Source organism: Phyllostomus discolor, chromosome 9 (genome assembly GCF_004126475.2).
Source record: "Phyllostomus discolor isolate MPI-MPIP mPhyDis1 chromosome 9, mPhyDis1.pri.v3, whole genome shotgun sequence".
Classification (NCBI taxonomy): domain Eukaryota; kingdom Metazoa; phylum Chordata; class Mammalia; order Chiroptera; family Phyllostomidae; genus Phyllostomus; species Phyllostomus discolor.
This window is the reverse complement of record NC_040911.2, coordinates 13177230-13191352: the sequence shown is the minus strand read 5'-3', so window position 1 is coordinate 13191352 and position 14123 is coordinate 13177230. Positions and strand designations below refer to the sequence as shown.

At 43.4% G+C, this 14123-nt stretch overlaps 1 protein-coding gene across 16 annotated transcripts in view; it reads right to left on the bottom strand.

The window, feature by feature from the left end:
- The window catches only part of TCF4 (transcription factor 4), a 336832-nt gene extending 329711 nt beyond the window's left edge, over positions 1–7121 (bottom strand). For 2 of the 16 annotated variants that reach the window (XM_036010178.1, XM_036010190.1), the window contains exons 1-3: positions 5353–5557; positions 4357–4448; positions 2693–2765 (exon numbers count right to left, since the gene is read on the bottom strand). In XM_036010178.1, the coding sequence (XP_035866071.1) occupies positions 2693–2765; positions 4357–4428 (145 nt within the window). In that variant the 5' untranslated portion in view covers positions 4429–4448; positions 5353–5557. Of the gene's footprint in view, positions 1–2692; positions 2766–3209; positions 3287–4356; positions 4449–5352; positions 5563–5775; positions 5926–6610 lie in introns of those variants that run through there. The other 14 variants (XM_028524092.2, XM_028524091.2, XM_036010176.1 and 11 more) reach the window with 13 other exon arrangements.
- Between the last annotated feature and the right edge of the window lie 7002 nt (positions 7122–14123).

Genomic DNA, 14123 nt, shown 5'->3' with positions numbered 1-14123 from the left:
TTTGTGAAATGAAAGATTAAAGGGAATATGGCCACACTTGATTTTCATTCTCACATTGCACATCACGACGGAGCATCCTAATAATGGAATCAAAAGCTATTGGGAACTTTAAGCATGAAACATTGCCATGCCTCACTGAAAAAATACAGCTGGTTTTTCAAATATGAACGGTTTACTTACAGCCTGGATCTTTTTTCCTGGACCCAAGTTTCGAAGCTACCCATGAAAGTGACATTTGAGTCCACTCAGGACAATGGATATGAACCTGAAGTAAATTTAGAAAATTATTTCTCTGTCCAAAGTGACCTTGAGTTCATCCTTCCAGTTAAAAGGCCGGTTTTCCTGATTTTTTATTTGTTATGTTTTAAAAAGACTTTATCATTGTGGATAAATTATTTATCTTTTATCTTATTGAGTGGAAATATAAGGCATTTATGTCACTAATAGTCCTGTGTTCAATCATGTCTTGAATAGATGAGGAAAACCAACACTCCAGTCTGTAGCCTGTATACTAGAGCCACCATCTACCGCACTGGATGAATACCTCACATTTGCATCCCAGCACCCCAGACAAAACAGCCACTGGCACTTTTTAACCTTCACAAGTCAACATTTGGGCCTAAAAACTGCAACTATGGTCCACTGTAACCTGAAGTTCAACACGGTAAAGATAACCACAGCACCGCCATTAGGTATACCGTAACATCTCACTAAGATGAAGTCTCTGTCTAGGTCCACGTATACGTGTATGTGATGTGTGTGCACATATAAACACACACACAGAGTTGTCTTAAGAACTGTGTAAGCTTCCATACGTGATCACTTACCAAAATGCACAATGTTAATACATATTCATACTTATCCAGCCTAGACTCCCTGGGAACACTTGGACATCCTAGCAAGGACTCTATCTAAATGGGAGCACATGAAAGGGGCCAGACACACAGTTGTCTCTTTAGACAAAACACAATTTCATGCTTCTACATCACCTCACTTTATAAAGCTACACCTAAACTGCTATATTTGAGTTACTCCAAATGTGTCAGTTTTTACAAAGTGCAAAAGAGTATTTTGCACTGACTTTGAAAGCAGTTTACCTCTGTATGTTTCTGACATAATCTACTTCTAGATTTAAGCTACACACACATTTTCTTAAGTAAAATCATGAAGAAAATTATTGTCAGGGATAAAGTTAGTTACTGTTTGGATACTGCCTAACATGAAAAATTAATTTGCCTAAAAGAGATACTTGTATTCATCTTTACTTCAAAGTTGTACAAAAAATAAAATACAGAAATTTCCAAGAAGATATAATAATAATAATACATAAAAAAAGTTCCTAAATGGAAAATATAACAGGGTCCAGGGCAATAAAACAAACATATGGTCAATAGTACTTTAGTAAAAACTGAACTCAAAAAAACAAAAGACAAAATATAACTATAGGAGGCATATCTCATATTTTGTAAGTCAAGCTATAGAGACTAAAATTCCCTTAGACTTATGGGGGCCAGCCAGAAGAAGTAACTTATTTGGAAATGAGCAACTTTTAGAAGCCATTCATTTTATATAAACATACTAAGTACACAAATCACAAAGGGGAAGAGATTTCTCATTGCTGTGATAGTTCAGAGACAGGAAATTGTATTCAATAGTTAACAGACAATTCCACTAGCATCTCACAGCTAAAAAAATGCCAGCATTTACCAGGCTCACTTCAGAAGAGCGCTCTGTCTAATGTACTGTTATGTACCACTGCTAGAACTAAAATACTGCAGCTGTTTAACCAGCATACATGGATTTAAGCCTTGAACCTAAATAGCAGGCAACAATGCATGCCCCCTTCTGATAGGAAATTCAGGGGACAAAATAACAAATACATTTTAAACAAATGTGTTTTCAGTTTTCACTTTTAATAAAAGCCCTTCAGAGAGTCCCCTGTTAAAGCTCTTCCTCAGATGCCAGATCATCAACGCACCCAGTTTCCACCCAGCTTCCTTTGTGAATAGCGCTAGCGTCTTTTTAAAGCATCACCCAAAGACCTTTTATCTAGAAAATGGGAAGTTCTTACCAATTTGCAACTTTAAATATAGCAAAAAATTCACTGCACACATAAACACATAGGGGAAAGAAACAGCTAAAGCATCAGGAAAGATCTTATAAAAATAAATGAATTCATATTTGGCTCAGATTAGCAAGAGGCTCTCTAGTTCCTCTATGGTTTACTAGGCAGCATTCATCTGCAAAATGAAGGACTCATTTCTTTAAAAGGGTTAATTATACATAGTACCTAATAAAACTGATGATTATTTACAAGCGATTTTCCCTTTATATGAAAGTTAGATTTCTCCTTCTATTTTCAAACAGGAAACATTCATTTATTTCCCTCATTTTAACATTGGCCTTATCTTCACATGTGTGGTTACAACTGTATTAGAAAATGGCTTTTAAATTAAGTGATGGAATTCTAAGACAGTTTCCTTGATTTTTTTTAAAAAGGCCTAATTTTAATTTCGCAAAAGTTGCCTTTTTTGTGTAAGTTATACCACTGATGGATAATGAAATAACCATATCGTTACAGGCTAACATTTCAATGACTTTTTCAGAACACTTCAACAGAGCCAAAAATATACAATGAGTGAATAAACAGCTAAGAACATTGAACTACACACGAAGAAAAGAATTTACATACTTGAGCCAGTAAAATGTCCACTCGCCAAAGAAGTTGGTCCATTTTTCCCACTGCTCACAGGAGGTGAAAACATCTAAAAGAAACAAAGAAATATTACTGTTGAAAAGAAGACATCTGCGCCTTCAGAGTTCGTCAAAGATCTTCCATGCTCTCACCACAGAACTCAGAGTGTGTGCTACGGGCTCATTTTAATAAAATCCATCACCATCCAACTTAGAACTAAAACAGGCACGAAATTAGCAATCAGCCCTCTCCTCCCCCGTCCCCACTCCTCTGTCTCTTCCTCAGGTTCATCAGATTGCCAGCACTACCACACTTAAACAAACACAGTCCCCATGTCATCGAGATTCAGTTTGGAGGGCAGCAGCCTCTCTAGAAAGCACTAGTTTTACAAAGGAGAAGAAAAAGTTGTTTGTTTTATACTAAAAACCTTGGCCATAAACGTGGCAATGTCCATTTCCATCCCGTATAGGATTTGCCTGTTACATGTGAACCCAAATAAAAATAAAAGTGCCACCTGCACTAAATTCTCATTTCGTCTCTAACATGAGAGCAATTTGAAGCAAGTCTCTCTCTCTCTCTCTCACTCTCTCACTCTCTCACTCTCACTCTCTTTCACTCCCTCTCTCTCCAGCATTTATTTCAATCGACCCTAATTGGTTTCCCTCTTCTTCCACGTATCTAGTGGATAATGCGCACCTTCCCTGGGTCAGAGCCTGCAAAAAGCAAAGGAACGAATGGAGAAAGTGCAGCAAGCAGAAAGGGGGCTTACAAAGCTGCCTACAGCTACGTTTCCTGACAAAACTTCCGAAAGCCATTTCTCCAAAAGGTCTAGCAGAGCAGCAGCAGCAGCAGCAGCAGTGACATGAAAAGCCCCACTTAGAAGGCGGTTTAGAATTTATGTATGTGTTTTGTGGATTCTTTTCATTTTGCTTTGCAAATGCATCTTACACCAAACTCATCTGACATTAAAAATCAATTAGTCCCCCTGACATGTTTGAGACTTGGTTTGGGAAAGGGAAGCAAAGGGATGGAGAAGGACCAAGTACAGCTGTAAAACTCCACAAGTGTGTAAGTTCTTCTTTGTACTAATCTCGTAACATTTCCAGACACAGTAGAGTTCTGAGGACTGTATGCTCAGTACATCCACATGAGTACTCAGAATCCCAGGAAATGAGGAAATGAGGTAACTAGACATCCTACTAATCCAAAGCATCATCAGTTTAAAACTTTAAGAGACAAGTGGGTCTCCTATTTTCTTTTCCATTTCCAGAAAATAAATAAATAAAAGGAGCAGTGTGCAAAGTATTAGTACTCTCAGTGTTCAGATAAGGCCAAGTTTTAGGGGTGGTCTGTCATTTCACGGATGTCTGTTTCTCCTTTCCATTGGGGTGAGAGTCAATTGTTTTGGGGGGTTTGTGGGTACAGAATTCAAGGCAAGTTATTAGACTCTGAAAAAAAAAAAACCCCCTGAATCATCCATCACACCCAGAAATTGTAGTTACAACTTATCAAAAACACCTTCATTTTACCAAGGATTCAGCCAATTAAAAATTATTTCTCTCCTTTAGATTACTGTGGGTTTCTAGCTAAGTGTTTGGGGGGCTTGGTTTTGTTTTGTTTTGTTTTCACAGCTGTTGTTAGTTTCCACCGCTCTTTCTTACCGCACTGAAATCCAGTAAATCACTCAGCTCTTTGTCCGTCCCTAAGGCAGCCATTCGCTGTTGGTGATGCATTTTAGCAAAATCACACAAACCTAGAAACATGGAAATAACCGCAATCAGAAAATCCAGTCCCAATCCTTGGAGAAAACACAATCGGATTTTTGGAGACTGGGGGAGTGGGGAGGGGGGGTTGAGGGTGGGGATGTGGGGGCGGGTGAGATTAAGGTGGCAAGGAGGGAGGGATGGGAGAGTTGTTTTGTTTTGTTTTGTTTTTTTAAAGATGGAATAGGCAGCAATAGCAAAAAAAAAAAAAAAAAGCGATATCGATACTATATTTCCAAAGAGACGATCAAAACTGGTAACATCCACTCTAAAACCAAATCCAGGAAAGAAAAAAAAAAAGCCGCTCTTCAGCGCATCATTTTATGCAACAGGAGGTAGAGCGAGAAATGAATGGATCACAGAGAAAAGAGAAACTACTGAGAATGATCCGGTCTCAACTTTACCCCCACCCTCCATCCCACCCCCTCACACACACGCACACACAGGCACACACTCACACACACCACTCCCCTCCGCATTTCAAAGTAGCTATAAAGAAATTAAAGATGAGCGTCTCTGGAGTGAAAACACGTCCAAAGGGGGAGGGGTGACAGGGTCGGAGGAAGGGGTGGGGGGAGAAGAGTGGAGGGTCGGTCCCGTAATTGTCCAGCACCCTAATTTGTGAAAGAAAGGATTGTAAAAATTAAAGTCAGGCCCTTGGCAAAGTCACCGGTCCCTCCAAGTGGCGTGGCTGGGGAGGGGGTTGGGGGGGGGGGACGAAACGAGGGGGAGGGAAGAGGCGCGGGAGGGGAAGGGGTGTCTCTTCTGGGAGCGCCGGGAGCCGGAGCCGGAGGCACGGAAGGCTCCGAGCCGCGTGCGGGGCCGCGGAGCCCGAGCCCCGCGCCACTCGGCGCATCAGCCCCGCCGCCGAGCCCCGCCGGCTCCGGTACCTACCGCCCGCGCGCGAGAAGGGGCTCTCCGTGCACCGCCGGCGCCGAGGCGGCGTTCATGTCTAACCACTGCCTCCTCCACCGCCGCCGCTGCCGCCGCCGCCTGCACCCGCTCCTGCTCCTTCCCCGCCGCTGCCGCCGCCGCCGCCACTACAGATCCGCAGACACACAGCCAAGATCCCTGACTCTTAACACCAACTCTCTTCTCCGGGGAGGGGAGGGGACGAGGGAAGGGGGGAGGGGGAACACGCCGAGGCGCACGGAATTGCAAGTTCAGCAAAGAAATGGGTGGGGGGGCTCCGGCGTGGAGACGCGGCTCCTTCGGGTCGGCTCGCTGGGATGCACCCCCCCCACCCTGAAAAAAATCTCAACACCTCCCCCGCCTCACACACACACGAAAACACACAAACGAAAATTCGCCGAGCACCTCATTTTCCCTCAGATCGTCAGTTACAATCTGAAGCCTGGGCAGCTCAGCTTTTGCCCGGTTCGACCATCGGAGGCACTTTGAAATTTATTCGAGTTTACATCCCTCACTTCTTTCTTTCTCTGACTCCTTGGTCCCTCTCACTCGCACATCCACACACGGCAGAGCAAGTTTCTGCTGGCTGCAAATACACGTGATGCAAAAAGACTTTGCCAAGAGGAACAATATTTTTCTTTTCCAGACATAAATCAAGCCACATTTTGCTGGGGAGATTTTCATTTCGGTAGTTCTGTGTTTTTTTCGGGGGGGGGGGGGCGAGACCTTAACTGCATATTTTCTTTCCCCTCCCTTTTAAGTCACAGAATAGTATAGCTGCAAACTTCGCCAAAAAAAAAAAAAAAAAAAAGGCAATTTTTGAGGGTGGATGTTTTGGTTTTTTACACTTGAGTTACTAGGCACGCTAAGTCCCGTTCGCCAGCACTGTAAGTTTAATTCAACATTCACCAGTACAGGCCCTGCATGCTCTTAAAACATACTTTTTTACTTCGCTTTTTAGGATAAAAACTAAGCTTCATAATCCCATCGTTTCATAATAACAAGCGTGCTTCATCCAGTACACGCAACACACGCGAGTTTAACGTGTGTTAAAATACACAGTCTACAAACCCTGTTATTGCTATATGTGCGAGTACGTATACAACATGCACACACTTTTTCCCATTGAGAGTTATTTAATAGGTTGTTCCTTTTGTTGTAACAAAACATTGGGATCGACATTTTAAAAAGTTAAATTCAATTACAAACAGTTTACTCTGACAGCAAATTGTAACGTTACCTTAAATGGCCACAAATATGCTCACAATATTCCAAGGAAAGTGACTTTAAAAAGAGAAACAAAAATCTTCTGCAAGTACTTAAGTATCTCACATGTGTATCCCCCAAAAAAGTATTTTAACTGGTACTCAGTTCTGCTCCAGGGATATCCACAGAATACAAGATTATGCACCTGGCTCTGGTTTTTGCATTTTCCACCATAAAATTGCAACAAAATTCCCTCCCCCAAAAATGAAATCATTAAAAAAAAATCCAACAACTTTTTCTTATTGTTTATAAAAAAAAATCAACACAGGATAGTTATAAATTTTTCCTCAAATCTTGTTGGTGGGTTTTTTTCTTCTCCTCTTATAAAGTCTTAAACTTGTTCCAAGTTTAGAGGTGTCTCATCATCCTCCTCCTCACCATCATCATCACCATTGACTCCCCCGTGGAGTCACATTGATAATAATAGGTTTCCCTGAAAGATACATTGTAATCCATTCACATCCGGGCACTGCGGGCTTATAAAGAGAAGGCGCTGCAGCCGCGGCAGCTCCACCAGACAATGACTAGGGAGGGGCGGGGCGGGAGCGGAGGTGGGGGGAGGACCATAGAGTGGTAAACACGGCGCCTAGAGAGGCGCCCAAGATGGCTGCTCCGGCGGGCCACGCCTCCTCCGGGACTCGGGGCGGATGTCGCGGATGTCTCGCGTGCGCGCGTGGGGCTGCAATGCAAAGCCTCCCGGTGCTGGGGCCGTTAGCAGGCCCCGTGCTCCTGCACACTTCTTGTGTCCGCGGCTTGGCCGTCCAGTTTACTTAAGAGTATAGTGTCTGAGTTAAGGAATTGCGCACAGACTGCCACCAGGGAGTCTGCTCCCTGGGCTCGCCCTGAGGGGAGGCTCAGCATCTGCTGAACCTGCCGCTTCCACGGAAAGCCGGCGCCCAGGTTTTCTCGCTGTGTGAAATCTGACCTCTTACGGAGGCTTGAACTCCCCGGACACAGTCCCCCGGGCTAAGCTGTAGCTCTTGGGCTTGAAGAGGATGTGCCTCCTCCCCCGCTCCACCATCTATCTCACACCATCTTTTTTCTAGGCCGCTGGAAAAGGGAGAACTTGGCAGGTCTGGGAAGTCACCACGTGGAAAAGTCCTTCATTTACTGTTTTGTGGACTCAAATTGGATTTGTACCACCAACCACTCACTACTGAGTCAACTACTAGTTCTCACCAAGCAAGTGCCGTCTCTCACCTGTTCGCTATCCTGTGAAAAGCAAATACCAATGTCCATTTTAAGAATTCCATAAGAATTGAAAGAATACAACTAAAGATGGAGCCACCATTAAGATCTTCCCTTTCCATCTATAATTCCTTGTTAAAACAACTGATAGCTCTAATCTAACCCATGGGATTTGAGATGGCAGTTTCACTCTTCCAGAAGCATAGATTTTAGTCCTCCCAGCAGTGAAAAGCGAGTAATAATAACACTTGGTAACACTTATGCAGCGGGTTTAAAAAGGCTCCAAACACCGTTGTAAGAATTTCACAAATATTGCCTGTTTTAATCCTCAGAATGACTCGATAGAGTACGTGTTGCTACTGTAATTTACATATAGAAATACGAAGCAAGGAACTATGAACCTTGAGAAAGACTATACCTGGCAAGAAGGACTCCTTACAGTTAATTTGGCCCCACAGCTCTAGCAGCGGTTGCCAACAGAGGCCTCTCACACTCTGCATCTCAGTGAAAGCCACAGCCTGACTCGCTACCTTCCTTCCTCCTGTGCTCCTCCAGGCTGAGCCCTTACAAAGGAGTTCCTGGTATCCTGGACACCTGCCCTACCCAATCAGAACCATACATTCATGCCTTCATTTGCATCTTTCCTGACCAATCGGAGCAGCTGCATAACAACCAATCAGAATGTGCTATTCTGACCAATCAGGACAGTGCTATTTAGAGCAATCAAACTTTGCAATTTTGGATTCCTCATTTTGCTTAAAAAATAGACCAATCCGGAACTGAGGTGGGGACTTTATACTACATGGACTCCTGTTTGTCTGCATGGAGTGCACTTTTGGTTTCCCCTAGAGGCTGCCTTTCCCAATTTGCAAGCTGTTCATTTGAATAAAGTTCCTTCTCTTTCTGCACCCCAGATTAGGGACCTTTTGTTGACATAATGTTGAGTAGCTTGATCCAACACATTCTTATTAGGTGGTAAAAAATGTACCTAAATTACACAACTTCGTGAATGGAGCCCATCTTTGAATCCAGGCCCTCTGTGATCGAAGTCAACATTCACCCACATCCCTATACCGTCTTGCAGCAAGAATGCCCTAATCTCCATCTTCTGATGCAGTTTTGTGGCAGCAATAGAGTTCAGATTAATTTTCACGATCTTTTGTTTTATACGTAAGTTTTTAGAGAACAAGAATTAGGGCATTTATAGTTTGTTTCCTGTCCACACATCTGGAAGATTTCCACCTTCTGTTTCCGCTCCATACTCTCACCTTAAAACAGTATTTTTACGTTGAGACACTACTTCATGCTGCATTATCTGTCAATCACAAGCATTATCTGTGATTCTCAGGGTAAGCCTCTACAGGCTCTACTGAGATGATCTAATAAAAAGATCGCAAATGTTTGTTCAGGAGAAATAGTCCACTGGTTCTACCTCTTTAATCAGCTCTGTGGCCTAGGGCTTGATGCCAGTGCCTTTTACAGTAAAATGCAGAGGCTAGATTTCATAATCCTATAAAAATTCCTTCTACTTTCTAGGTTTTAAAATCCCACCCACCTTCCCCTGAATTTCAAGAGGGAAATAAATGACCTGTCCAGAAATTGATGATCGGATCAGGATTGGGACCTAAATGCACCCAATTGATGGCTCATGCTTTGTTTTTCCAACTGCACCCTACAGTCAGAAGACCATGAAACCACCCCTCCTATTTTAAAGGAGCAAATTTGGATGTTTTTCCCCTGAACTATCACAAGGCTAGGTATACTTGTGCAGATTGGAGTCACCCTACAATCCTGTGAAACTTAGATAAAAAGGAAAATGTAGTAGATATGGTTTGAGGGGCTTGCTTCATCTATAGACTCCCTCCCTTAGGAACATGTCCACGAATCCTGATACAGAGGTAGAAGTTGATGTGGGTGCCACACGAGTCCCAGCCCCACCCGCCCCAGCTGATTGAACCATAGGAACGAAACCAGGAAGACACTCACAGTCGTCTCTGGTGAGTGACAGGCCTGACAGGTTGGAGCCAGCTGGCCAGAGCTGGTGTCAGGAAGCCAGTCCCCGTGCGAGCTATGGTTATGGGGAAACAAAAATCACTAGTCTCGTGAGTTAGCAGAGGACACTGCTCCTCCGATAAAACAGAATGGTATTGGAAGTTCCCAGGAGAGCAGGCAATTTAGTCCTAGGAAGGAATGTTTAGGGACACTTTTTCGATTATTATCAGGACCTCCTTGCCTCCTGTCAGTAAGATAGCTGATGCCTGCTGCACACCTTCTCAGACTGAGCTAACCTGAGTACCTCTCTGACCCTTACCACTGAAGTGCTCCACAACAACAACATGGCAAAAAATGTTTTACATTTCAGCATTTCAAAACAGTCCTTAATATTAAGAAAAAAAAAACACAATGAAGTAGTGACTGCTGATCTAAGGGTTAAAAATGTGTTCCACTCCCACATGGTTGAGATCCTATGCAATTAAATGAGCTACATATAGTCAGGAGAGTATGTAAAAGCATCATTCCCTTTTTCACTGCATTATGGCACTGGGAAAGGTTAACATTTTGTGAGATAGAAAATAATGTGTCTCCAATATTTTATGGGACTGGTTAAAATCAAATGAGCTTGTGGAAATAAAAGGACTCCAAAAATGACAAATTCCTACCAAATATAAGGCATCCTCAGTACATAAACTGAGCTGGTGCCTAAAGGTAACATTTCTTTCACAGGAGTGTGAAAGGAGTGGCGAGTATTGAAACCCAATGAGTCATGGGAAAGAGCAGACTCTGAAGGCTACTTGGACCAAACCTCTCATTCCAGCTGAAACTGCCAAGGCTCAAGTGGGATGAGTTGTCCAAGGTCACGTCACTAAGGACTTACAGAGCCAGAAGTAACCCTCCGTTGACTGAGTGCCAGTCCAGAAGGCCGTACCACTCTCCTTCAATCTTCATTCAATCTGCTCTCCTCGGTCCTGAGCATGTTAAAACAAATAAGCAGGCAAAACCACCAACAAAAAAAGTCAGATTTTGGATGATCTAATGAAATTCATTCAAAAGTTCGGCAAATAATTTTTGAGTGTCCACCTTGTATCAGTAGCTAATCTCTCAAGACCTGAAGCAAAAACATAAGCAAAGGGATGAGAATGACATAAATGTCAAGGGCAGTCTTGGCTGAAAGGCAAAGTCAGAGTGAACAAGATACAGGCTGGGAAGATGTTTTTAGGTTGATAGACCAAAAGGGCAAGGCCATCCAGGACCCCACACTCACGCCTCACACGTACTGCAACGCTGAGTTGGAAAAGCAGCAGCAAACACACAAAGAGAGGAATCCAGTCCACGTGTACATGAGAGAAGTCCACGGCTTCAATACACAGAAAGTTCCACATCCCTCAGGGCCTTTGCGTTGGGCAGCCCCGTGATTCTTTCCTGGCTGTTCACATGGCTGGCTCCTTGTCATCCTTCTGGTCTCAGCTTAGACCTCATCTCCTCCTGGAGACCTTAACCATTCTGTCTAAAGGAAGCACCCATCTTAATATTCTCTGCCTCCTTGTCAGCTTTATATCCTCTGTCCCACCTTTCCCAATGGAGCTACTTTTGTTAATATGTTTGCTTTTTATTGCCTGTTTCATCATCAGAAGGTAGACTACTGAGTGCAGGGACTACAGGAATCTCATTCACCCTATGTACCCACGCCCAATGCAGTGCCTGGCACGTATTAGGTAGTCTGTAACTATTTGTTAAATAAGTGAATGAAGGACATGTCTATATTCTCAAGATTCCCACTGACACTAAAGAGTACAGCTTTTATACCTTATCGACTCAGTTTCTCCTCAGGTTCCATTTTAGCCTGGTTTCATCGCTGGGAAATAGTGCTGGTGAATGTTCCGTTTGATTTGCAACAGGCCACTTGCCCCTTATGGCCCGAGTCCACACATTTATATACTCACTATAAGTAAAACAATATAGCCATTGTTTCTCTCAACTTTGATTCTCCCTGCATATTTTGAAAATCAAAATTTTACTTACTGAATTCTTTAACCTATTTTTATTTAGTGACAAATTTTGTTGTATACTGATTTAACCATTGACAGATTGCATGTAGGTTGTCTAGTTCTACCAATAGAGTTTGATCAAGATTAAGTTTTATATTTACTTCTCAGGTAATTCACAAGGAACTTCTGTGCAGTTCTCCTTAGGTATTCTAAGATTGTACTACTAACCATTTCCACTCTCATTTCTTCTGTGTTTCAGCTGCTTCTGTGACTGCTTTCTCTTCATACGTATTGTTTGGAATCTTCGTCTTTCTACCTTGAAACCTGTAGAGTCCACCGATGAATTTCCAGATCGCAGTACACTATCAGTACTGCCTTTGCATGGGGTCATTTGGGGCTTCAGCAAAGGTGCTCATTTGAATGCTCTCATTGCCTGTACATTCACTCTGCAAGAAAACTAGGCACCTGCTGACCTCCGTGATGACTTATCAGCACTTTGCAAACCTCTGTGAGCATCACAATAATCTGGGGGGCTTGTTAAAACCTGTACTCCTCAGCTCCAGTCCCAGAGGTTCTGATTCAGCAAGTCAGGGGAGGGACAGGGACCCATGCAATGCTGTGTTGGAGTCAGCTTGCTCCGTCTCGGGTGAGGCGGTTGTGCACGTGCTTCCCAACTCCACGTTCCATGATGTCACGTGGATAGCTTGGAATCAGCCAGGTGGGAGCACTTATACCATTGAAATCAGCAAATGCTAATTCTCCTCCCACCTCACATCTCACCCCTGGAAAGCTAAACGTTAAACATTTAATGACATGCCACTGGACACTGGACTTTGCAAGCAGACAGATGATAAATGATACTGATTTTGTTAGTCCTAAAACCATACTTTCAGTTGCATGTACACGGACACACAGAGAGACAGGTCCAGATTTGTGAACGAAAGTATGAAATAGTTGCATTTATTCTGCAACTGCTCGAGTTTCAAATCCACGGTAAAGTCAAACCACTTCTTGGGATCAAAATATCTTCATCTCTCTGTCTTTCTAATGATCTATTCATCTGTCTTTGATTAATGTGTCTACACCTAACCAATATTCACATTTATACCTACATTGCTTTTGACACGTCCAGTATGTACCACTTTTCCAGATTGTCCTCATGCTCTGGGTACTTACTCATTTCGCCTCCAAAAGTCAGGAGGAGAGAGAACTCCCAAGCCGAATTCTTTCCTGCTGGTGTCACCACGATAGCTGGTCCTGTGCAATCTGACAGTGTCATCCACAGCCACAGTGATGTCCCTGCAGGCAGGATCCCTAAAGCAACCACTGTCCTGCCTCATACATGGGTTTCAATATTACCCACCTTTTTCCACACTCACATGTGTGACTTTGGGACAAAGAAGCTGGTCCAAGTGGACTTTTGACCTAGCTATACTTGGATCAGAGGTGGCCATCCGCATGCTCTCTTAGGCCACATTCTAGGCTTTGCCACCCAAGCAGGCTCCTCTTCCCTTAGGAAACGTTCTTCTTTGGGACCACTGGCGCATGCTCCTGCTGACAGACCTCAGACATGGCCATGCCAGCACAGCAGACAGAGGTCCTACCCACGTTACCCTGAGAAAGGAAGACACCAGCAAGATCTCCATCCTCTCAGGGGTTTCAAGGAATTCCTCTTTCCAGGTGACCTGCTGAGCCTACCCAGGCCTCTTGGGAAAAGTAACCTTGGATAGAACTGAAAGGGTTCTTTTATACCCTCCCCATGGTGCCAAACAGGCACCACGTGGTGGTTTTACAGTCCATTACTGAGAAAAGTGAACGAAAATCCACTTCAAAGTGGCCTCCCATGCCCACCTACTCCTGAGTCAAGAAACGGGTCATAGTCTTCTCTATATGAAAAAAGAAAATTCAAGTTCTTCTTCACCGTGCAACCTTTAACTCACATACTGTCTAGTCATCACAGGTTTTTAATATAAATGGGTCAGTGCTATAACTATTGCTCTCTCTGTGTCTTTCCTATGTTCACTTAACAGTATTTCGTGTCATGTTTTCACATCACTGTACGTAAGTTCATCTGATTTGCATTAACACCTGCATAATATAGAAAATATATAGCATTATCACCTTATTGCGTGCCAGACACATTTTGAAATATATATAGTTCTCAGGACTACCCTATGAGGTGGGTACTAGGCACACTCCCACTTTATAGTGGAGTAAACTGAGGTGCAGAGAAATTACATAACTCGCTCACAATCACAAAGCCGATAGGTACGCCAAGCCGGACGGGACCCAGGCTGCCTGGCTCCAGGGTGC